The sequence below is a fragment of the Crotalus tigris genome, unplaced genomic scaffold (genome assembly GCF_016545835.1).
Source record: "Crotalus tigris isolate CLP2741 ecotype Arizona unplaced genomic scaffold, ASM1654583v1 scf7180000019181.594810, whole genome shotgun sequence".
Lineage (NCBI taxonomy): Eukaryota > Metazoa > Chordata > Lepidosauria > Squamata > Viperidae > Crotalus > Crotalus tigris.
Genome location: NW_024097419.1, coordinates 82,695 through 107,810, shown reverse-complemented (window position 1 = coordinate 107,810; position 25,116 = coordinate 82,695). Strand labels below are relative to the sequence as shown.

The 25,116-nt window shown below is 36.7% G+C and overlaps 1 protein-coding gene across 14 annotated transcripts in view; it reads right to left on the bottom strand.

Annotated features, from left to right (window-relative positions):
* The window catches only part of CACNA1D (calcium voltage-gated channel subunit alpha1 D), a 157,090-nt gene that overhangs the window by 100,961 nt on the left and 31,013 nt on the right, over positions 1-25,116 (bottom strand). For 9 of the 14 annotated variants that reach the window (XM_039360900.1, XM_039360906.1, XM_039360903.1 and 6 more), the window contains exons 5-8: positions 21,823-21,926; positions 11,810-11,979; positions 3,925-4,009; positions 2,768-2,794 (exon numbers count right to left, since the gene is read on the bottom strand). In XM_039360900.1, the coding sequence (XP_039216834.1) occupies positions 2,768-2,794; positions 3,925-4,009; positions 11,810-11,979; positions 21,823-21,926 (386 nt within the window). Of the gene's footprint in view, positions 1-2,767; positions 2,795-3,924; positions 4,010-11,809; positions 11,980-21,822; positions 21,927-22,439; positions 22,544-25,116 lie in introns of all 14 variants that reach the window. The other 5 variants (XM_039360901.1, XM_039360911.1, XM_039360912.1 and 2 more) reach the window with 1 other exon arrangement.

Below are 25,116 nucleotides of genomic sequence, written 5' to 3'. Positions count from 1 at the left end.
CAAATGCAGTATGGCATAGAATAAACACAGAAAAATCAATAATACAACCTAGAATTTAAAAAATACTTATTCAGGCAGCTGATGAAATCAAGGGAAATCCTATGTTTAGACATTTTGGGTACAATCCTTCCAAAAGACCACCTTACCTCTATTTTACCCAGTATTTGTTGCTATAGAAAGTAACCCTATCCCATGCCAGCAAATGTGGTACTGTGACCAAGAAGCCCTAGGTAGAATTAGATTGAACCTTAGATATTAGGAGCAACCACTTGTAAAGTACAAACACTTTTTTAATGTGAATATTTGTAAATCTGGAAATGGCTGAAACAACCAGAAAAAAATAGCCTATATCAATTTATGGCTACTTCTGGAAATGATAGCAGTAGTAAGATGACAGTACTATAAGCAGAGGTAAAGATAGACTTAATGTTCAGACAATTCTATTAACCTTGTGAATAGAGTGAATGTGAGCTTTAACATGCATTACCATGATAAGGATTTCCTACACCCATTTATATTCCATGATAAACAAGTAAGACTCAAGGTAGCTAAACATAACATAAGAGACTGTTGACTTAGCTCAGTTGTAGTTTACTAAGCAGTGAGATTTACCTAAAAGCAGATTAAGTTGATCATACGAATCAGGACACCAGAATATCAGTGACAGAAAAATTTGTGAATGGATCTCGTCCCTAATAACCCGGAAGCAAAAGAGATGAATTGGAATTGTGGGAATAGAATATTAAGAATCTTAAGATTCAAAAAGAAAGCAGCCATGACAGGTGTAAAGGAAAATAGACATGCCTTGAGAATGGAAAAGGAATTGGGATTTTCAGAAAAGATTATTCAGTTCTGAGAAAGAGGGAAGCATGAGAAAGAAACTCAAATTAGCCCCATCTTGAAGATGGAGCATAGAGAATCTCTAGCAGGCTTTCAAAATTCAGCAACAAACAGCATTCATGGAACCCCTGCTGGTTTTTTGATGGAGCTGGCCTGCCTCAAAGAACTGACATAAGGCCATTGGTTTGGAAATCCTCTCTTGAAGGGCAGCTGCAACTTCCACAATCGGGGTGAGAGGAAAAACAAATAAAGAATTATAGAAGGAATGCTAAATTTCTAGGCCATCATTTTTGTACAAGTTTTATCATATAAGATGAAATATGTCTCCATTTACTGACCCCTTTATCCAAACATAGAGCATTTATTTCTCTCTGTAAGAATATTTACTTTAAATTAGGTGGGAATAACTCTTGTCACAAAGCAAAAACACCCCCATTATGGACTAAGGCATGAGTGAAATAAACAGAATAAAAGCAACAGTTTACAAAAATCAAGCACATGAAGTACTCTGACCATGGAGGGCTTTGAATTAAGCATTATTCTCGGAAACCAGTTTGGCAAAATAATTCCCTGCTCATGAAATTAATGGGGATATATTTATTTTATTTATTAAATTTGTTTGTTGTGTTTAATTCCCATTACTGTGGGCCCCTTGATTTATCTATCCTTTTGTGCATAAGAAATGGGACATTTGATATGAACAACTATTTGCAAAATAATAGAATTAAGCAATCCTTAAAATAATCCACTAAGCAGCCAAGGGTTGAAGTCATAGTAAGATTTTTTTAAAAAGTAGACTCAAAAAAAAAAAAAAATACCCTTCTACATCCATCTTATCAAATTCTTCAGCAAATATATCTAAATTTAAAAAACCATCAGATTTTTATGGATCAGGCATTCCAGAGACAATCAGAATTCCCTTCTCCAAATAGTGTGGTTATTTCTTGTTGGTGTCTATTTTTATATAGAGTGCTTTTATGACTAGCATACAGCTTAGTAAGCTAATCAGCAAGAGTTCTTGCTCTTTAAGATGCATTATACACATCATGATATTAATCATCTGCCATCACAAAACCGAAAGAAACACAGAACAGCAGCATTTGAGGGAGACACATAAATTGTCTTCTACCGTTGTCATTGTTAATGAAATAACCAGCACAGCACTTTCAAGTTAAGGCTTATGTTGGCATCTTAAGAGGATATTGTTAATCACTTATGCAATTGGGGCATGGAGCTGAGGTTCCCCAGTTCCTGTCTCCTCTGGATACTCGCCCCCCCCCCCCGTATAACATCATTTGATACTTATTCTCGGTGGCATTTTTCTACCTGAAGAAAATCCTCATTATCTGTTGGATGATGGCTTTGATCCAAGCTATACCTTAAATGTAATTTGATGTAACAATAAACTGCTGGAGCATCTTTTTATGAAAAACGACACTGAAAAAGAACAAGCAGGGAAACTGAAGATGTATAATCTTTTTCTTGCGTGCCAATTCCTCTACAAATTGTTCTGCTACCTCTCTTCTTTGTGGCTTTTCCCCCTAAGAATTTGAAATGCACAGATGTCTTCAGAAAGTCATATTGTCAATCAAGTGATAAGCAAAACCGGGAAATTAATCTGGGGTAGAAAAATCACTGAGCAAGAAAACAATTAATTACTCTCCTTCATTCGTTCTTTTTTTTTTTCAGAAAAGAGGGTTACATGGAATAGTTGTTTTGTAGCTCTGTCTTTCTTTAAAAAGAAAGAAGCATATGCTGTAACTATTATAACAAAACAATGGAAAGAATAAAATGTGATGGTCTGTATAATTCTTTTATATTTACTAACACAATTTTAAAAATCAGTCATATTCACTCACAATATCTACAGATAATCAGCACAGAATTATGATATATAGCAGGAAAATGAGAGGGAAAGAATACTGACCTGAACTTGGATTTTGAGATAATTTGACTAAAAGAAAAGGAAAACACATTTTAAAGAAAATATAAAACAAGAATGTACACATCTCATTTCATTTTGAAACCTGAGTTGGAATTATTTAAATATTGTTAGTTATGGACATATTCAACCAGGATAAACTGTATAACAATGGCCTTTCTTAACTGCTTTTAATAAACCAACATTATAATTAACTATGTTTTACAGTTATACCCTTTTTGAAATAATGAATGCACATTTACCTTGAAGTTCTTACTCAACAATCTAGAAAGAGATTTTAATTAAACTATCGGGATAGAAATAAAATAATTCTAATTTCCACTCTTTCAAAAACAAAATGATAAGCCTACAATAAAGCACAGGGAAGAGTATTTTATCAACACTCTCTAATGGATTAGAGACCTGAGTGTGGATTTTGAATAGTAATTTTAACATGAACTTCCAAAGTTTAAATCTCACAAACCTGCCAACCTTCATTTGCAGAGTTGTAACGTATTTATTAGGAGTTTCTTACAAGGTTGAATTTAGAGTAGGTCTAAACAAAAGGTGCCAATTCACGATAATATTATTCATATTTCTAAGCAATATCTATCAGCTTGGACAGAGTTTCCCAACCTTTCCAGCTTTGTGGACCAGTAAGGAGGGAGAGGGGATGATTCCACACAAGTGGCGGGCATGTGTGCCCGCTGCTCATGCAAATAGAGTGCACCTGTACATGGCCCCCCTCGTTGCTCATGCAAGTGGGGATGCATGCAGGCTTGTCTGCCGCTTCCACGGCCCAGTTCCAAATGGCTCATGACCCGATAGTGAGCCACAGCCTGGGGGTTGGGGACCTCTGAGCTAGGACACCCTACAAATGGTTATATATAAATTAAATACAATAGGATACAAATGCTAGCTTTTAAAAACTCCAGTCTGATATATGATATGATATACCGTATTTAGCCCTTTAAAAAAAGAATCTCCGAGAACTCTTTCTTACAATTTGCAATGAATAAAGCAGTGTCATTATTAATGTAATTGTCTATGTTAAGACTTACAATCAAATAAAAATGATTGTTTCTTTCAGAAAACTTGGTCCAGTCTATTTCTCCATTGAGTATTTGGGCTAAAAGTCTTCAAGAGTTCCATGATATACTCACCACAAATTTCCACAGCATGTGGTCTCTCCTTCACCACCCACATTTTCAGTATTCACTGACTCAGTCTCGCTTACTTGCATGCTTGCTGTTGTGAAATAATGAAAGTATAATTAGATTTGTTATTGAAAAGCAACATATGAAAATATCTCAAATGTCTCTCAAGTATTATATTTATTTTACAAATGGCCTCTCTTGTAACAATCTGTAGTGCAATCAACACAAAGAATAAACGGATCTCACCTAAAGGGCACAAATAGACCAGAGTTCAGGATTCTAAGCAAAGAAAATCCTAGCACACGAACAGAAAAGCACAAATACAACACAGAATCTGATTATCCTAGGCACTACTAATAGTGCAACATCATTCTTCTGCAAGGTACAGTAAAGCTATTTAGTTTTCCACAAAATGACCTTTTCCCCAATGCTTGCATTAATATGATGAGAGCTATGATATGAGACTCCAAATATGGTTGCAATATTTGGAACAACTTCTCAGTAACTTACTTCTGGGTTATAAGAAATTAATCCTGCTTCTGCTTTCAGCTCACATAGCATTCTGTCTCTTCATTTTAGCAACATGGGATCAATGATGCTGGTCTATCTTACAGACCTTATGTTGTTCCTGAAGTATAAACTTCAGTTACCAGGTCTAATCCATGGATGGATGGATCATAGCATATGATCTAATGTGTTGACTATAACTACTTTAAGAATGTATGGGCTGACACAAGCAAAAAATATTTTCAATTGCTAGCACAAATATACTAATACAACTCTTGAAAGTCAGCTCATAATTATTACAGGTGCACTTGTCAATTCAGATGAAAGGATTATCCAAGCATCCAGAATATAAATGTACTTTCTTGCCTGCCCACAAAGATAAGCTGTCATCTAAAGCAGAGCAAGCAGTAAATTAACTTTTAAATTACTGCATAAAGTGCCAGTTACATTTCTACTTTATGCCTTAGCAAGTTTTGCCAAGGACAATTCTGACAGCTTTTATTATCTTAGTCCTTGTTTAAAGTAAGCCATTTCCTTACAATGCCATTGTTTCTGGAAGATTTGTCCTTGTGGATATTTTGAAGAGCAGCTAGATTAAAAATGCATTGTTCACAGTTTGGTCCAAACTGCAAAATTTATGAATCACTAAATTGAAGGCTGCCAGCTAGCTACACACAGTGATCTGCCAAGTTTAGGACTCCTCCCTTTTTCTGAATCCCAAACAGAATAGGAAGGTCAAGAGATTACTGAAGATGTTCTGGGACATAGTTTACAAGCAGAGGGGCCATAGTATATCCAGGCATGGTTCAAAAATTATATATGTGGACCAAAATCTTACAAAGTTAGGAATATAATTCTGATTTATATTTGGATTCATGAGACTTCAGGAGAAAACTCAGTGCTCCATACCATCTCTGCCTGCCCATTTCCTTTATTTCTCTTCCTCTGGTCCTTTTCATGTTACAATTGTCTTCTGAAACACTACCATAATTGTACATGCAGAATTAATGAGAAGGAGCTTGTGTGTAAGAACATTGCCAGAAATCTCTACACCTGTCAACTAGGGAAGATATAACCTGACTGTTATGTAACCCTTTGAAAACCTTGTGAACAATTCAAATGAATAGCCTTCATTCCTAATTATTGTTGGAGGCTACAGATTCCTCCATTAAAGTAAGCAGTTGTCTCAAATTATAACAAAATTGTAACCTTCTAATTTAGTTTTGCAAGAAGGCTACCTTCCCATCTGCTATGTGGAATAATATAATATGCTTTTCAATAGATTCAGGATTAGTGAAGAATGCTGGTAAGAGAGGTAAGAAAGTAATCATCATCCATAAAGGCCCTTGGATTTAATTGCAAGGGAAATCATCTGAACCTGGCATATGTAGATTTTTTGGGTTGTTTCAGCTGCCAGACTAATACTTTCTTAAGCAATTATGCCATTGAAATCTCCTCTGATTTATGTGATTTCCCTTTATTCTGGAATGGGTACAGATCTCTAATGCTCATAGAACAAGGATAGCTTGTGTTAATTATCCTAGAGACAAAATATAGCATAAATTTATCTTTGGAGGGACCAGTACACTTCTACCTTAACAATAAATTATTCTTATTTGTATTTAGATTTATATCCTGCCTTTTACCTTATGTGTTCAAAGCATTATGCTTAATACTGTCTCCTCCAAGTTCCTTAAGTAAGGAAACCTAGACAGCGAGATAAGGACTGGTTCAAAGGCACCCAATGAATTTCATGTATTGGAACTTCAGTCTGGGTCTTTCTGGATAAAGTTCAGGATTGCAACTACTATTATCATGTCAGCTTTCAGCAGTTGTGCTAAACTTTTCATTCACACACAGGATGAATATAGAGAGAGGCAGTATTGATAGAGAATCCTCGAAGTTGAGCTTCCCAGAGGGAGAAAGAACCAACTGCTGCACAACTACTTATTATTTGACTGATACAGATGGAAAGGGCAATAACTATGTGGAAGAATATAGTTATTCTAAAAGTTCTAATTAGAACATGGCATTTTCTGGTTTCAAATGTTCAAGCTGCAAACATATATGGCTGCGTGCATCTGCAATAATTGAATTATTAAATCATTTTTTTCAACTTTGGCCACTTTAAGATGTGTAGACTTAACTCCCAGAGTTTTTCAACCAGCATTTAAAATATTAATTAAAATCAATAATATGCACTGAATAGTTCTCAGCCTATAATTCATTATACAATGAGAGTTTTTCTAAAGATTCATAGTTTTATCACTTTGAAATTAAAACAGTGTACTCATATCTTGCTCATTTGCTTTTTTAGTTTGACTGGGTGTATATATTTTCTAAGAACAACAGACAAAATTTCAATATTCTAAGCTACTACAGAACAATTTCCCAAAAACATGCAGTCAAGCAGCAAATCATGTCCATGCAAAACATGTGTGTTCACGCGTAGGTGTTTTTTTAATGTGTGTATGGATTTTGAAAAGTAGCAAAGTTCATCATTTCAAATGAAATGTTCCACTGCAAAAATACACACACACACACACATTTTACCATGTTTGTTGGCCCCACGACAACAGCTAAATCTGCTTTTCTTCTTGCTTTCTAATAAATCAGCCAATGTAACCCCTTCATATTAAGTACATGCAATCCCATCCATAATACAGTAGATGGCAGCAGCAGAAGTGCAGAAGACAATAAATTAGCCATATTCAGTCAATGCAAGCAGACGGAGAAAAGTAATACAAAAGTTAAAGTTGGTTGAATTATCAATAATACTTGCAAACCTATACCTATATTTGTATAGTGGTGGTGGTCAGGATAGTTATTAATGGATTTCTATCTCTCTTCATAGTTTGTATAATGTCCAAAGCCTAATGATCATTGATGACTGGAATATAACAAGGTCAGATATATGGTTGCTGAAAAGACTTCCCAGTGATTTAAGGTGAAATTTCAGTGCATTGCTTCCGAACTCTCATTCAAATAAGCTATGTTAGCTACCTCTCTGCAACTGATAGATTCAGCCACATGCATTTCCAAGGAATAATTTTGCTGAAATCTGAAAACTTCTGGAACTCAGTCTTTCGACCTACACGATCCAATAATGTATTCTACATTAGTGTAATATTCTAAGTAATAATTTACTTGTGGATATTGATGTGGATGAATACGAATTTCCCTAAATTAAATTATTCTATAATCTATCATTCTTAGCCAAGTTCAGACTGGAATAACCGAGAAAGCAGAGATGAATCACTTCTAACAGTTACGCAGATCGTTCAATGCTTTCTACTAAATAATGAGCATCCAAATAGTTTTACAAGAGTATCACATGGAGTAAATAAAGATTAAAGCTGAATTACAGAATCACAAATTGAGCTTGTCTTTCGGTTTATGCTGTTTTTCCTACCTGGTTGAAAGTGTTAATTCCTGAAAGCATAAACTGCATGTGTATATTAGCACTCAGCCTTATGATAGGCAGTGAATCCAGAAAGCTCTGTTTGTGATAGCTTTTGGCCAAAAACATTCCTACCAGGCTTACAAACCCCTGAATGCATACTGTGAAATCTCCCTTATTTGTATGTCTCTGTGAAGTTTTTCTAAGGAAAGAATGGTGGACTTTGATCTCTGACTAAGCCTGCAATTCTAAGCATATTTATCAGGAAACAAGCCTGACTAAACATAGTGTGTCTTGCTACCAAGTAAAATGCAATAGTGAGGCTTACACATAAATAAATCATTTTCTAAAAGAGCTAAAAGAGTTCAAGCCAGCCCATATCCAATTCTAATTCATCCAAATATTCCAAATCAAAAGCATTTTGACTATATCATGACTATACAAGTTTATTGCAAAACAATAGAAAGAATATACAAATCCTGCAATAGAATATTAGCCATAACAGAAGATTAACTTCAGCGGACTTTGTATATTAAAACTGGCCCATGCTGAAAATAACAATATTGCTGCAGCAGATGTATAAAAACATTTTGTCATGTAGGACAACCTGTGTCACTACTTGTACTCATTAAAAGAAATCAGTTGACAAACAGTGTGCCGTTTTCACAGAAGATAGCAAGTGCTTAATTTTCTTGTTCTTATCAATGGTTATCACACAATGGTATTTTAAGTGGCAGGGTTTGTGAGAATTAAAAAAAAGATATCTGCACAATTTCACAGGCACTCTAGATTGTGTTTTGGGAAACACGGATTAGCAGAGGCAAAAATGAAAAAGAAAACCCCCAATCAAGCAAGGCAATAAATAACCTTATGAAACATGAAGGTTTTAATTTAGATTGATTTTAGGATATTCTGGAACATCACATCCACTTTACTAGCTACTCCGCAACATTAACATCTTGTTTGGTTACAGGATGCTATTTGATATATAGCACAAAGTACTGTTTTAAGATGTCATTAACAATAAGTCATAAGGACAGTAGATACTTAATCAGGACGAAAGAACATCTCTGCAGACCAAGTTCATAGTGTGAACACTCTGAGAGCCTTACATGTTTGTCTCTAAAATTAGCTGAGGAAGTGGATGGTTCTTCCCTTTTACAACTTCTATGCATTCCGTCGCCAGGAACTCAACTATTTTCCTACTTCCATAAAATGTCACTATCCTATTTCAATTCTTCTATAGCTATCATTTATTTATAAAGGAAGATTGAAAATAGAAGGGATTTTCCAGCAGCCCAATTCTGCCTACTTTTAATATATCTATGAATCTACGTAATTGCCCAAAAATGGCAGTGAAGACACAGAAAGTCACAACAGAAGAATTGTGGAGTGGCGCAAGAATAAGACGGCATGTCAAAGATGTCTAATTGGGATATAATGCTTAAAATACCCTGTTTAGAAATTGATGTATGTTTAAAGAGCTCACTATTATATTTTACATTTCTATGCAGTATTTACAGGTATCTGTAAGAATTAAATAACAAAAATGCAGCCTGACATTTTGAATTGTAATAAGCCTATGCAATGATACAGTATACATGTCTCAATTCTACATGTATCTGCATAAATGAGCATCTTTCCCTAACAATGAGGAGTTAAAATGGAATCTACTGCTATAAATGCATCAGATAAAGAAACTGTTCTCAGTCCTACGAAGTGACTCTGGAGCTCACTAGATGAATCCCAAAAGACACAGGCCTGTAAAAGCTCAAACCAATCCTCTTTTCTATAATTTTGGAATGTCTAAAATGTATGGCAGGAGATAAAATGTAGATAGCAAAAGGTTATATTCCTTCTGCCAGGAAAACTTAAGCTTCCACTTTGTTACATAATATATTCCATACTGTAAACATCCTATAAATCAAATAATAAGACATAATTGTCATGAACAGGGTAATTTCCAATTCCTAGCCATTGGGGCTTACTCTCACATAAAAGCATGCCTGACTTTTATAAATAAAAATTAAAAAGGTATCAATTGGCCTGAAATCTAAACTCCAATAGGAGTTAATGAATATATCCAAATTATAAACTAATTAGTGGAATATGGACAACAGTATTTTGGCTTGCAAGATATTATTTAGGTTAAAGGTTTTAGTTTGCACAAAAGAGTATTAGCATGCTTGAGTAAAAAGGGACTTTCATTGTGCTTGTGGCCTATTGGTCAAAATCAACCAATAAGAGTCCTACCCATGGATGCAGCTAAGGCCGGTATTCTAGTATAGACTGTACTTTTGTATTTTACAAATAAATGTGAAAGCTTTCATAAACCAACTCTAGGATAGTAGTGGAGGTCAACATCTGGGCGCCATCTGGCGATTGTCATAGCATATGAAAAATTGCAGGTTGAATGTAAAAGGAATAAATAAGAAGAGCCACGACTTAAGAAGTGGAATAAAGAAAAAGATAGACTATGTGTTTTTAAGCATAAGAGAAAGGGAAGGTTGCAACAGATCTGAAAGAAAGAGTACAGAGAAGAGCAACAAAGATGATTAGAGGACTGGAGGCTAAAACATATAAGGAACGGTTGCTAGAATTGGGTATGTCTAGTTTAACGAAGAGAAGGACAAGGGGGGACATGATAGCAGTATTCCAATATCTCAGGGGCTGCCATAAAGAAGAGGGAATCAAGCTATTTTCCAAAGCACCTGAAGGCAGGACAAGAAGCAACGGTGGAAACTAACCAAAGAGAGAAGCAACCTAGAACTAAGGAGAAACTTCCTGACAGTTAGAACAATTAACCAGTGGAACAACCTGCCTCCAGAAGCGGTGAATGCTCCAACACTGGAAGTTTTTAAGAAGAAACTGGACAGCCATTTGTCCAAAATGGTATAGGGTTTCCTGCCTGAGCAGGGGGTTGGATTAGATGACCTCCAAGGTCCCTTCCAACTTCACTACTACTACTACTACTACTACTACTACTACTACTACTACTACTACTACTATTATTATTAGATAATTAGGGGGAGGAGTTGATGAATTCATGCAGGGAAAGGAAAGTTTAGGTTTAATATGGTGGAAAGTATGAACTGGCATCATCTAGGCTCTTCTCAATGCATACAAAAGCACGAATTCATAAGTTGATGGGTGAAAGAAAGAGAAAATGCAGGCTAATTTTGGTAGAAATAAATAATGGCTGCTGGAGTAGATGAAAAGGGGTAGACAAGGAGTTTCCACCAGAGAGATTGAAATTAAAAATAAATATAATAAAATAATTTAAAATAAAACCAAAGTGAGGGAATGTGGGAAACTTCAGAGATTTTTATAATAAGGTTAATAGCTAGAAAAAACAGATGGAAAAAAGTAATGTGAGAATTCTGAAAAATGGTCTGCACTGTTCTTGATAGAACTGGAAAAGTGTTAATATACAAATGATATTTGCTAATGGAATGGTTATGCTACTAGTTAGTAAACGTATGTATAAAGTTAACATATGTATAAAGAGTGTATTTGTACTTGATGATTAGGAGAATACAGTCATTGTTTCCTTATACAAAGAGAAATATAGCAAAAGAGAATGCAAAAACTACATGAGTATTAATATCTTATAGGGGGCCAGGAAAGAATTTGGCAAAATATTGGTGGACGGGGTTTGAGAAATCAGCAAAATTTGGAAAATTCCATAGGCATTATGCTGGATGGGGGGGTGCGCTGACCTCATTTGGGAAGAATGTATGAATCTGAGAAAGTTGATTGAATATAATCCCCTTCTGCCTTCTCCAACCTAATACCCTCCAAACTTCTTAAATTCTCAACAAGTTTATTCAATAACTATTCCCTAAAGCCATGATGATTAAGTATTCAGGAATTGCTACCCCAACATATTTGGAGGAAGTCAATTAGAGAAGGCCATTGCAAATCATTTTTAGAACACAGCGTCTTCTTTTATCAGTGATCTTTAATTGAGGAGCTTTCACATACTATTTCGTTTGCCTTCTCCATCACCTTCCTCTTCATTCTCTGGGTCAATGTCTTCTGCTTGGGTAATCCAATCCAAATAACCTTTGAGATCTTCTTCCAGCTGTTGTTTTTCACGTAGCTTCTGAAAATCTCCCCTGGCCTTGGCTTTTTCTCTTTCCTTGGAAAATTCTCTATGGGATGCAGATAAAACATGAGATATTGATTTATGAAGCTACATAGTTTTTCAAAAAGAACAAAATTCAACCCCCATATTTTTTCTTTATTTTTCCTTGACAGGATTATATAAATAATCCATGCAAACACTTTCCACATATCACATAGCAATTCAAATCACTTGCCATGCTACATTCCTTATGCATTATACTTTTAAGGACTCACAACAATATGCATTCCAAACCTTCGTCTACCAGACTTGCTCTGGCATCATTCTGGATCTCCTCTGAAGTAGACTGGACAAAATGCATTCTTTTGTCTTCTGAAAATATAATTAGGGTGGCCCTGCCAGCTATTTTATTTATTTGTTTGTCTAATTTATATAGCCTCCCATCCCACATGAAGTATCCCTGGGCAGCATACAATGTAACATACTATTAAAACATACTGCAAAACAAATTAAAAACAATAAACAGATAAAAACAAAACCACAAAGTGCAGCAAACATGCAGGCTCTCTAAGGGCTTTTTGGAAAATACGATAATGAGGACTGGGGTTACCCTCATCTTAACAGGGTGTTCCAGATGGTGGGTGCCACAGCAGAAAAGACTCACCTTTGGGTCCCATCAGATGGAACTCATTGTAGACAAGACCCACTAATACCATTGTTGCTTGTGCAACATCAAAGATCAACGTTGTTGGACTCAGAATCATATCTTCGCAGTAGCAGCCCCTGCCCTGCCCTCACCCTCCCCGATATACAGATGGCTCCAATCCTGTTAGTCTTTTCATAAGATATTGAAGATTTGGCTTTTTCCCCAGGGATTTGGGTCAGATAGTTAGATGACCTCCGTTTATTTTTTTTTATTATTTTTATATATGTGTGAGTGGTGATATTGTTTGTTTTTGAGTCCCTAGGGTTATATGTTGTGGTCTTTTCTGTGTTAGCTGCACAGAGTCAACTGCATGAAATGGGTAGCTATAAAAAACATAGAAATGAATGAATACGTAAAATGTTGGTTTTATTTTTATTTTTGTTAAGACTCTGTGTTGGAGAATGGAAAGCTCTTATGTTCTCTTCCTATTTATCCTTAGCTCTGCTGAGAAACGGAATGCTGTCAAAGTGACTTCAGCTTGCTTTTGCCTGGAAACTGAAACTGACAGTTCATTGCCATTTTCTATTTAGTACATCATTATTTAAATGCCTTTTTCTCTTAATCCTGTGTGTGCTAGGCTGCAGCTGTTTTTAGGAATATACCGACATAATTAACCGAGCAGTTTCTTAATAGAGGAATTCAAGGGCACCCACTGTAAGAATAGCACGGCTGTAGGAATTGCCAGGAATATATTTGACTAAATAAAAGTATCCCTACAAACCCATTACTTTCCCATATAGAAGGACCATTCAGGGACATGCCAGAACATTGATCTCTTGCCGTCCTCAAGCAAGACAATAAATTCACATTATAGATATAAATGTACATTTGAAAAGTGTGTTCCCATGACTACCCAGAGAAATAGCTGTGTTTCCAGCAGAATCTGTCTTCACGGAAAGTATCCTCTAGTGGTTAGCACCGTTCCCGAGGAGCAGATTATCCCGCCTCATTAAAAAAGCTCTTCCACTTGTAAATAAGAAATGATTCTCTTACTACTTCAAATATTTTATGTTGACAGTATAATAACCCCTGAATCGTTGACATTTTAAAGGTGCCATTTTTCCCTATATAATTCATTCCCTCTCTACAAGGGGGCTAATTTTATAATATAAAGGCAACAAATCCATTGAAGGATAGCTCACATTTTGAGCAGCTGCCTTAAATAGATGTGCCCAGAATTAAGGCTATGGTCTTGACTAAACCAAAAATTCAACAGGAAAGCAATAAGTAAAACAATTCTGAAAATTAAATCAAGTGTGATGAAAATCCTGGAGCACTGGGGAACTACCAGAGGACTGGAAAAGAGCTGATGTTGTTCCCATCTTCCAAAAAAAAAAGGGGGGGGGAATGGATCCAAAAAACTAAACACCTATTAGCTTGATCTCAATACCTGGGAAGATTCTGGAAAAGATAATCAAGCAACAAATCAGTGAACACCTAAAGTCATTACTAAAAGCCTACATGGATTTGTGTCAAAAACAGATCATGCCAGACAAATCTTATTGCATTCTTTGACTAGGTGACAAAATTAATGGACCAGAGGAATGCTGTGGATATAATTTACTTTGACTTCAGTAAAGCATTTGATAAAGTAGACCACAACCTACTACTTGATAAGATAGAAAAATATGGGTTAGACAGCATCACCACCAGATGGATTTGTAGCTGGCTGACTGGCCATATTCAGCATGTGGTCCTCAATGGAACTGCATCTACATGGAGGGAAGTGTATAGTGGGGTGCCCCAGGGCTCTGTTCTGGGCCCAGTGCTCTTCAACGTCTTCATCAATGATTTGGATGAGGGGATAGATGGGGAACTAAACAGGCAACACTACATAAGATAGGCTTAAGGTACAGAATGATCTTGACAGACTTGAACATTGGGCACTATCTAACAAAATGAAATTCAATGGTGAAAAAAGTAAGGTTCTACATTTAGGCAAGAAAAACTAAATGCACAGGTATACTATAGGTGGTACCTTGCTCAATAATAGTAACTGTGAGAGGGATCTTGGAGTCCTAGTGGACAATCACTTAAATATGAGCCAGCAGTGTGCTGCAGCTGCCAAAAAAGCCAACACAGTGCTGGGCTGCATTAACAGAGGGATAGAATCAAGATCACGTGAAGTGTTAATACCACTTTACAATGCCTTGGTAAGGCCACATTTGGAATACTGCATCCAGTTTTGGTCACCACGATGTAAAAAAATGTTGAGACTCTAGAAAGAGTACAGAGAAAAGCAACAAAGATGATTAGGGGACTGGAGGCTAAAACATATAAGGAACGGTTGCTAGAATTGGGTATGTCTAGTTTAACGAAGAGAAGGACAAGGGGGGACATGATAGCAGTATTCCAATATCTCCAGGGCTGCCACAAGGAAGAGGGAATCAAGCTATTCTACAAAGCACCTGAAGGCAGGACAAGAAGCAATGGATGGAAACTAACCAAAGAGAGAAGCAACCTAGAACTAAGGAGAAATTTCCTGACTATTAGAACAATTAACCAGTGGAACAGCCTGCCTCCAGGGTTTCCTGCCTGAGCAGGGGGTTAAACTAGATGACCTCCAAGATCCTTTCCATCATCATCATCATCGTTGTTGTTGTTGCTGTTGTTTCTTGTTTCCTGAGAGAAATACTCTGTTTAATGTTGAGAATGACTTTTTGGTTGAGAACCCTGGGTACTTTTTCATATTTTTGTAAACAGAACAAATGACTCCAATGATCTAGCTTTGTGGTTTCTTAATTTTGGTTTTGTAAGTTTTATGGACCTAAGAATTGTTTTATAAACTATATAACATAGTTTAGGATATTGTATGAATCACATCAGTTATGGTTTTCTTGTGGAATATAGGCTGTTAGTAGATTTTCAGGGAGCAAAATATCTCTCATTTATTAAGCCTTAAAAAATGGAAATGGTCAAGGAACATTGCTTTTTTGTAGAATGTGCTCCACTGAAGCAGCTTTGCCTCAGCTATGTAAGACTTGTTCTCTTGGTCTGTGGTCTTGTGTGATTCACAAACCCAGGACAGCTTTATGCATTTTGTTTACACAGATTTATGTAGCTGAGGAGTTCCTGAAAAGAGGTAAAAGTGCAAATTCTTTGTAAAGAAACAGTACTAAGCTATAATATGGAAAGAGGAAGAAAAGAGAAGCTGTGCTTCAATTTTGTGTTCAAGGAGAATTTCAATCACATTTGATTATACTGTGTTTGAATGTAAATATTTTAAAACTCTTTGTACAAAAGGAGAAAATATTGTTTCTCCAAGTTAAGCTTCATTCAAACAAGGTTGCTTTTCAAATTACTGTCAAAAAATACAGCAAGTGATACTCTGCTCAGCAGCTCCCCACTTGAATTCTCATCTTTTCCCCATCAATAGATGGATGAAATAGATGCACTTAAAATAAGATGGTGAGGAGGTTAAATGTTTTTATAGCTTGTTCAATAAACCATGATTAAGAAAACTATAATTTAGCACAACACGTGGATTCCAGTTTTTAAAAAGCTGTCTGAACAATTAACACATGATGCCAAAGTTCATACAGTAATTATAATTAGGTGCTTATATGTTCAATTATCATAATGTGAAACTACCCCATTAGATTAACACCTGAGGTCTAAAACAGCTTTAAATATAGATTCATTTAATTAAATCTTTAAAATTTTGCAATTGCAAACAGTGTGAATTCTATTCTGAAAAGATAAACCACAGTGGTTAAAATATTTTTCATCAATTATTCAATTTCAACCAACTGCACCCATTAATTAACTACCTGGTTTAATATGCATACTGCAAGGTTCGTTTTTTAATGCACTTAATGGTCAGCCAGGACCCCTTCTTACACTTACAATTGTATAAAAATGTTTTCCTTTCCTTTACTGGCTGCATTAGTGTTATCGCTGGCTGAGTGTTAAATTGTAAACTGGCATGTCTAAATTCACATCTCATCCTAACTGCAAACACTCTGGGTGCTTTCGAGAAAATGATTGACTTCATCCTGTAAACTGTGCCTGATAAGGGCATTTTGAAAGTAAGAGAGATAGAATTCCAAAATATTTCCCCAGTTATTTGGAATGTTAAATAAGAGCAAATGTCCTGATACTTCTGTCATATGGTGATTATTATTCAGAAGACTGTCTGGAGCATTTATTGATAACTCTTGACTTAAATTGAAGCATGCACATATATAATGTTTTGGACAATACAAATATATTAGATAAGTTTGCATCAAGATTATGTTCTTAAATTGAAATAGCAATTAGAATATAAAGTTTGATGCAAATAAAATCCATATAAATGTGAACAGATGCAGGCAAATTTTAATTTGAAATATGATTGAGGAGTGATACCTGATGGACAGCAGTGACTGAAATAAAGTCTTTCTAATTCCTTAAATCAAAGTCTGGCAATTTGATCTCTTCAAATGTTTTGGGTTGTAACTCTCACATGACTAGTCAGCATAACTAATGGCCAGACTTAGTATGAGTTAAAATTCAAAATAGGTAAGTATCAGTTGCCTACATCTAACTTAATCTTATGAGTTAACTAGAAATTAATTAAGAAGATTGTCTTATTCACTAAGAGATCTATCAATTGCCACCATAATTTAAGAAATCAATGGCATCCAAGTGTTTCTGTTAATGCACGGGCCAAATAAAGTTATGATAGAGGTCAGAAATGGGCCTTTCACTTGGATCCAAATTTTTAAATTATTTTAGCGGAATTATTTTCCTAACAGAACTTCTAGAAGGCAACTTTACATTAGTAAAGTTTAATGCTGAAAAGTGTTGGACAGCAAGTTCAGAAACACCCCATATTTGGAACCTATGCTTAAACAAAGCCACTAAGAGAGCCTGGCATGTTTTATTTAGTGCTTTGGATTAATATTCTCCATCTTTGCTAAATATACGAGTTGTCTTGAAGAAGAGGTTATGCACTTTTTACTAACAGAACCATCTGCTGAAATGTCCATGGAAGTTGCTAAATGCTGCTCAACTGTAACTGCCATCAGAAGCTGCAGGGTTTGTATCATAATTAGACATGCTTGCTTTGGCTATTTATTGTGGGCTTAGATGTTACAACGTTTATAATATATACTACCCCCTTTATCTTCCTAGCATGCTAATGTCTTTGTTTATGATTTCATACTGTATCTCTGTATATTTTTGGCTCATGAATATAAAATTCTACATGCATTCCTTGAAAAGTATTCTAAAGCTTCAAAAAGCTTCTCACCTGGAATGCAGATCCCATTTAATGTTGCTGCTAAGTGAACCATACTGGTTCCCTAGGGGTTCTGGGTGTATAATTCAAGATCTGCTTGCGTTTACTTGCAGGACAGCTTCTCTGCAGTAGTTTCTGCCTGTCCCACCAGATCTGGCAGAGGGGCACAGTCTTGATTCCCTCAGTGAGACAGAGTCATCTGGTAGGTCCTAGAAGTATTTCTTCTGTCATAGCACCTGCCTTACAGAATAGCCTCCCTCCAGAGTTATGTATGGCCTTGATCCTTCAGGCTTTCCAGAAGGCTGTGAAGATGTGGCTGTCCCCCAGTCCCCAGGTAGTGGGGACTAGGCCATTAGCTCTGGAGCTCTGGCATGGATGTAGCTAGGGGTGCCTATTGACATTTTTATTGCATGGGGGGAGGGGTAATAGGTTTTCCTTTAGTGTTTAATATTGATGTATTTTGTTTTGTTTGCTGCACAAGGTTTCACCAGATCCAAGGGTGGGCATTATATGTTTGATTAATAAATGATATTTACACCAGATAAGGGGCATTTTTCCTCCATCTCCCTCAGGTTGTGCCATGCCTTCTGTCTATTTATAAAAATAACCCTTCAGATTATTTTGTGCAACAGGAACCACTGGGAACATAGAGAATGTGACCAATGCAGACTAGAGGAGATTGTCTTTGCCCCAGTGTCTATTTCAGTGTATGTTCACCTAGGTGCCTACATAGATTAATGAAATTTCCCTCTGTTCCAGGGATATCAAACTGCCGGCCTGCGGGCCAGTTGCACCATGTGGAGGCCAGGCCCACCCCAGCTCTGGCAATGTGAAAAAAAGTTGCAATACCTCACAACACATCATGTGACATGGTGAGTTTGACACCCGGGCTCTATCCTATAGTATTACTGTTGAAAAATTATAATGATAAATGGAATGTGATTACTCCTCTCCACAACACTCAGGATAATTAGACAAAATATATTTTGTATTAAAACTGATCCAATGGCTATGATTCTGCTTATAACATTCTTCCTTTGTTGATGCTTATAACACATGAAGCTCTAAAGGACTTGGGACCTGTCTCTCTGAAAAAGACCAAATTCTTCCCTATGAGCCTACTGCTAAATTCTTTAATTGTAGGTGTTTGAGGCTGAAACAATAAGATTTTATGCAAAATCCAAAATATAATGCCCTCTGTTACTCATTCACTGAGAATCAAACTGAGTTACATTCAGGTTAGCTGTGTAAGTTGGTTATATATAATTGACTGGATAGTATATTTTGATGGGATTCTTATGTTATTCATCTTTACCTTACACTGATTAGAAAAAGGTGTAACATAATAAAGGAAATAAATTGCTTAAATACAACAATAAATTAAAATAGGGGCATTGAAACTATTTCATGAAAACAATGCCAGAAATTGTAAAGTCAGCCAGGCACCTGCTCTAATTGCTCACAAATGGTAATCAAAATAATGGGTCACATTCTGTTTCCCAGTTGTGATTTCAGCAGTAGTTGCAGGATAAGGCACATGGTGCAACCACTATATTTGGTTTATGTTTTTTATGATTTTATACTACAAGCAATTTTCCGTATGTTAATACACAAACACTGCCTTGGTGACTTTGAGCCAGTCACACTCTCTCAGCCCCAGGAAAGAGAATGCAAGGGCAAACCATTTCTGAAATTTCTGCCAAGAAAACTGCAAGACTTGCACAGGCTGTTACCAGAAGTCAAGTCTGATGTAGAAGCACGTGCACTAACACACAGACCTAGAGGATGTGAAAAACTCACTGATTTGGAAACAGAATGTTTTAAAGAACTCCAAAATAGTCTGTTCCCCTCTGGAACTCTGGAATGGTATGGTCTTTTCCAAAGGCAAATCTCCAAATTAGAGGGCATTTGAGGTCTCTCGGGGAGAGTCTGTCTCTAAAATAGATATTTTTGGTCTAAAATACAGAAAAAAATTCCCTTAAACTGATTCCACTTTGGAGGAAATATTTCTGGAAATTGTTAAATGGCTTCTAGAACAATATGTTCTAGTGTAGATTTAACATTGGCTGGAAAGAGAATGAAATGTTCAGGGGTTTTCTAGAATGTTCCATTTCCAAATTGTTAAGTTTTGCACCTGATAGGCAGTCTGCCAGTATTCCAGGTTCTTGTTTTTTCAGTACAGGAAAGAAACCTTCTGGAATACATGATAGTGAGATGACAACCTTTCCCTTTGGCAAAGATGAAATGACTTGTACTGATAAATTATTTCTGCTTTTACAACTGACAGCCAAGCAAGACATTTATACTATTCCCTAGATTAAATTTCATGTCTTTAGACAGGATGTTTCCCTCAGTGTTGCGGGAGCAACAAACACTTAGAAAAACTAAACAGTTGGTACAAATAGAAAGAAAAATGAAGTGTCTGCTACACTATGTCTTTACATGAATAATGTAAAGATAATTTATATGGAACGCCTGTGTGCTAATGTGAACATTACATTTGGTGTAGGTAACAGGGAACAACAGCATTATCCATATTTGAAAATGCCGCTTACACAGGTGTTTTAGAGCAGTGGTCCCCAACCTTTCAGGGTTGACAGCCCAGGTGGAGGCGCCTCTATGCATGTGAGCACGCATATGTACAAACGGGGCCACACACAAACAGGGCCATGATTGCACGCATGATGCAAATGGTGCCACAGATGCCCATTGTCATGCCTCCGTCCAAGCCTGACTCCAAGAAAGACATGGAGTTAGAGCAGGACTCTGCTGAGGCCCAGGAGGGGATGTCTGTGGCTTCAGAGGACTGTAGGGAGGAACAGGCTGAGGCAGGCCAGGACCCTTCAACAGGGAAGGCCGAGTTCAAATGAGGAGCAAGCCCCCCCATCTGATCCTAGAGCAAGGAGAGCAGAGAGGAGGAGAGAACAACGGAGGCAGGCTCAATTGCTCGGGAGGAGAGTGTCCCGCCCCACAAGGCACACCTGGGGATTAAGATTGAAGGAGACACTGTGGGGTGGGGCATTTGCCGGGAACAAACGTGATATCTTGAGATAGTTGTGAATTGTGCTCTTGTCTTTGTTTAACCTGGACACTTTGAATTCTGGACCAGTTGGCTTCCTGCTTCACCACCACAGACTGCATTTCTGAGTCTCTCCTTGCAGTCTGCAGGCAAGCTAAGAGTTAAAAGGACTCGTTACATTTTTGTTTTGTTTTCTTGTTATCTGTCTTGCCTTGAGGACATTGTAAACTTCTCTGGCTGTATTGAAATTACCTTTAGCCAGAGGCAGCTGAAAGGAACGTGTATGTGTGCTTTGGTTGAACTCTTGCCAGCATATGTGGGAGCTTTTGGGAAACATTGGCAGTGCTTAAAGGACTGTTTCTCTTGCCAGCTGACTGCTTTACCTCTGTTCAGGGCCCTAGGTCATCATACCCATGCAATGCTCGAGTGACACTAGCGCGAATGGAGATAGTGCTCTTGCCATGATGATAGCGCCACCATGACACCGCAACACTAGCACGAGTGGGGGGATGCATTCGTGGCAATGCTAGTGCCTGCCCGATGCTCACGTCATTGCTAGCGCCCATGTGACACTGTGATGCTAGAGGGGGATGCGAGTGCACACATATGTGTGCACTAGCCAGCCACTCACGTGGCGTAGTGGCCAACCAGCCCATAGCCCAGTAGTGGGCCATGGACCACAGTTGGTGACTCCTGTTTTAGAGTACTCATATCTATAAGGAGTGCAGAAGTGTAACACTGGCAATGTTAGCTCTTCACTGAATTGAAGGAGTTGGAAAGCAATGTAAATGTGTCACAGGCAAGTACAATGATAAAATTCAGGCAGTTGGAAAAGCAAACATTCATAAAATGGCATACCAATCCAAGGCACATGCAGAAAAGCCAGCAGTGTGAAACTTAAAACAAATGCACAGAGCATTTTATACACTGTGGTGTGAAATGCAAGTTTAATTTAATGGCTTACCCACTAAGTACACCAAGTACCAGGTTAAGTACGAAAAATGAGCCCAGAATGATAAGACTAACAAAATAGATCCATGGCCATTCACATCCTATTGCATCATTTACCTGTAAAATGTAAGGAAATATGTTATGATTCAGCCTTTCACTATATAGCAGAGTCCTTTCACAATTGACAGATCACATAGGTATTGAGTGTATTAGCACCATCTGCTCTTTTTAGCAGCACACTGCTTCAGCATTTACCAGATTTACCACCACTCTAGCGCTTACTCATGACGTGTACAATTCCACTTATTTAGTCATGGAAATTACATAACTTTTTGTATCCTTATGTCATGTGGAAATATACAATTCTATTCTACTTATTTTATTTGTACAGACCAATTAATTTCTATTTAACTGTATTTTTCATATCTAATGCTATACTTATATTTAAATTGATTTATTGGGACTTTCTTTGTTTTTAGAAAATAGCTTTGGATTTGGTCTTAAGGAAGCTCTGGTCCGCCATGAAAATCTATTCCCAATTCTTTAGATTTAATCTCTATCCTCTACCTATGTGTTCACGGCAACTGAAATATGGACTCTGCTTCTAGGATGAAAAAGGTGTGTGCTTACCCGCTCAATACACCGAGAACAAGATTTAGAACGAAAAATGACCCAAAGATGACGAGACTGACAAAATACACCCATGGCAATTCAAATCCCATAGCATCATTCATCTGTAAGAAATAAGATGACCTTGTAGAAACATTTGCTTCCATTTGCAATAGTGATCAGTTGGTGACCAAAACACAGTCACTTTTATAATTACCAGATATAAGGGGGGAAAGAAGATTAAAATTACCCATCATTTTCTAAAAATACAAAAGCACCAGTACTCCATACATCTTATATAATAATTTTTTACACAAAAAAATGAATAGACAGAACTGAGTGGCAATATACACAGTAAAAGGAAACTTCTAGTTGTTGCCAGAGAAAAACAGTTAAATGTAGCTCTTGCAAAGCTAAAAAGTGTAGAATAGAATTGAGTTCTTAAAATTAAAGGATGGCATGGGGGAGGGGGGAATCAGAATATGGGTAATATCCAACATTTAAGCAAGTGCACTTCCATTTATGCGATCAGACAGTGTGAGCCCTGCATAGATACTAAGGGATTCCCAATTCTCACAAGCAAGATAATACAAGAAGGAACATTTATTATGAATTAGTACACTCCATCAGTGCAGTGACACTGAATTCAATTCCAATTATTTAAATATGATGTCTCGATGTTCCACTCCTTTCTTTTTTCTGTGCATCAATTCAAAACCAGGAATTTCTCTGTCTCTGCCTCTGTCTCTATCTCTCTCACACACATACATACAAACACACAAAACAAACAAATACTGATTGTCCAAGGGAGAGATCAGGATATAATGGGGAGAGCTTTGCTGTTGAGTCAAAGTATTATTATTCTATCATCAATTCTCTTTTAATTTGCAAAGATGTATTGTGGAAAACCATGCATAGAAATTTTTTAAAAAATACCAAATGCAGTTGTATAAACAACTCCTTAAAAACTTTACTTATACTCAGATAAATGAGTACAGTATTTAAATTCACTGGTCTGCAGGGAGAAAGCCTCGGAAATGAAAGTAGCTAAATTTTACCAGATTTGGGTCAGTCCTGAGTATTAATTGGCTCCAGTTTCCAAGATATAGCTTCAGGTCAAAATTGCATCAAAATAATTCAAAATTACGACGGGGATAACTTTTCTGCAAAATGTGATATAGCAATGAGAATGCTGCCACACCAATCATTATAAATTTATCTTTTTATTGATGCCAATAACCTAACTTTCCATTCATTTATTGATTTTTCATGACATCACTCTGCAAGAGGTTCCACTGTTGTAATCTGGAGCCCAAAAGCTCTGCCTTACTCTAAGGCAATTCCAAATCCCTGACCAGGTCATTTAGTTCCCTCTGTGGTTCAGGAGGAGTATATGGTGGGCTAAAGTTTGGGTCCATTGACATCGACGGCTGCATCCTCTCATCATCTTTATCACCATCTGAGTCTAGAGAGTAGGATTCTGGTGGATCTGGAATTGGCAAATCCTCACCATGGAGAACAGAACGCTGTGTAGATAGAATGTATGGATATTCCACAGTCCACTTCTTTCTTGAGATCCCTTTTACAACTGGGGGAACCTTGCAAAAATAGCAGTCGCTGCTATGATTGGTGGGTTCCCTCCATACCATTGGGACTGCGAAAGGCATGGACTGTTTCTTCTTGCTTAGCCAATGACGCAGATAAGTTGCACATGTAATGCAACAATAATGAGGGGTGCAACTCTTGTCCTGATCCCCAATTTGCATCCAAAATGTAGGTGATATGCCTCTTTTTTTACCACAGCTGTCATACTACATTTTTGAGCCACAAATGTAACCTTGCCATAAATGTAGCAGAATGTATCTGCATTGTTTATACAGTTTCGAGGCATCTTGGCTTTTGAGGGAAAATATCATGCAACTGTTCCTCGGAAATGTTAGGCAATAACACTTTCACAAGCCACCAGATGTAACTATATAATGCATAGATCTGACCAAGACAAATGTAATAACAGAACAATAAATTACAGTTGGGTAACAATCTTTAGTCTCAAAGTGAAGATAAATTTATATACTTCCATGTGGAACCATTTCCATTGTTCTACTGTACTTTGTTGAGAAGTTACAAGGCATCATGATCATTAGATACCTGCCTCCCTTGTAGGCAAATTTACTTGCCTGTGTATAAATCTTTATTGTAAAATATCTTGAAAACTTTAGCCAACAAGTATCTTTATCACTGTTTTCTAATTCATCTAATCAAAATATGTAAGAACTGACACATTTTATCTCAGAGATCAATAATTTCCCAAAATTTGTAGATCGGTGATTTAATAGTCAGAAACACATTTGTGAAAAGTAAATTGTATGAAATAGATAATTAATCAGGATAACTTTTGTTAATGTTATGGCAACCATTTCGTATAATTGAGGTTTAGATGATAATAACAGAAAGTCACATTGTTAGAATATGTACATAGATGTTTAATATTTCTAAGACAGTTCTTGCTGTTACAATAGCAAAGAAAGAAAACTATATACATTTAGGATAGGACAGTGAAAGTTACCTTAATTTAGTTTTAGGACTAAGTCCAAAATCAGTTCCCCAACTCCCACATAACTTTGCATCTGTTTTTAAAAGGCATATATACATACATACACACATACACACATACACACACACACACACACACACACAC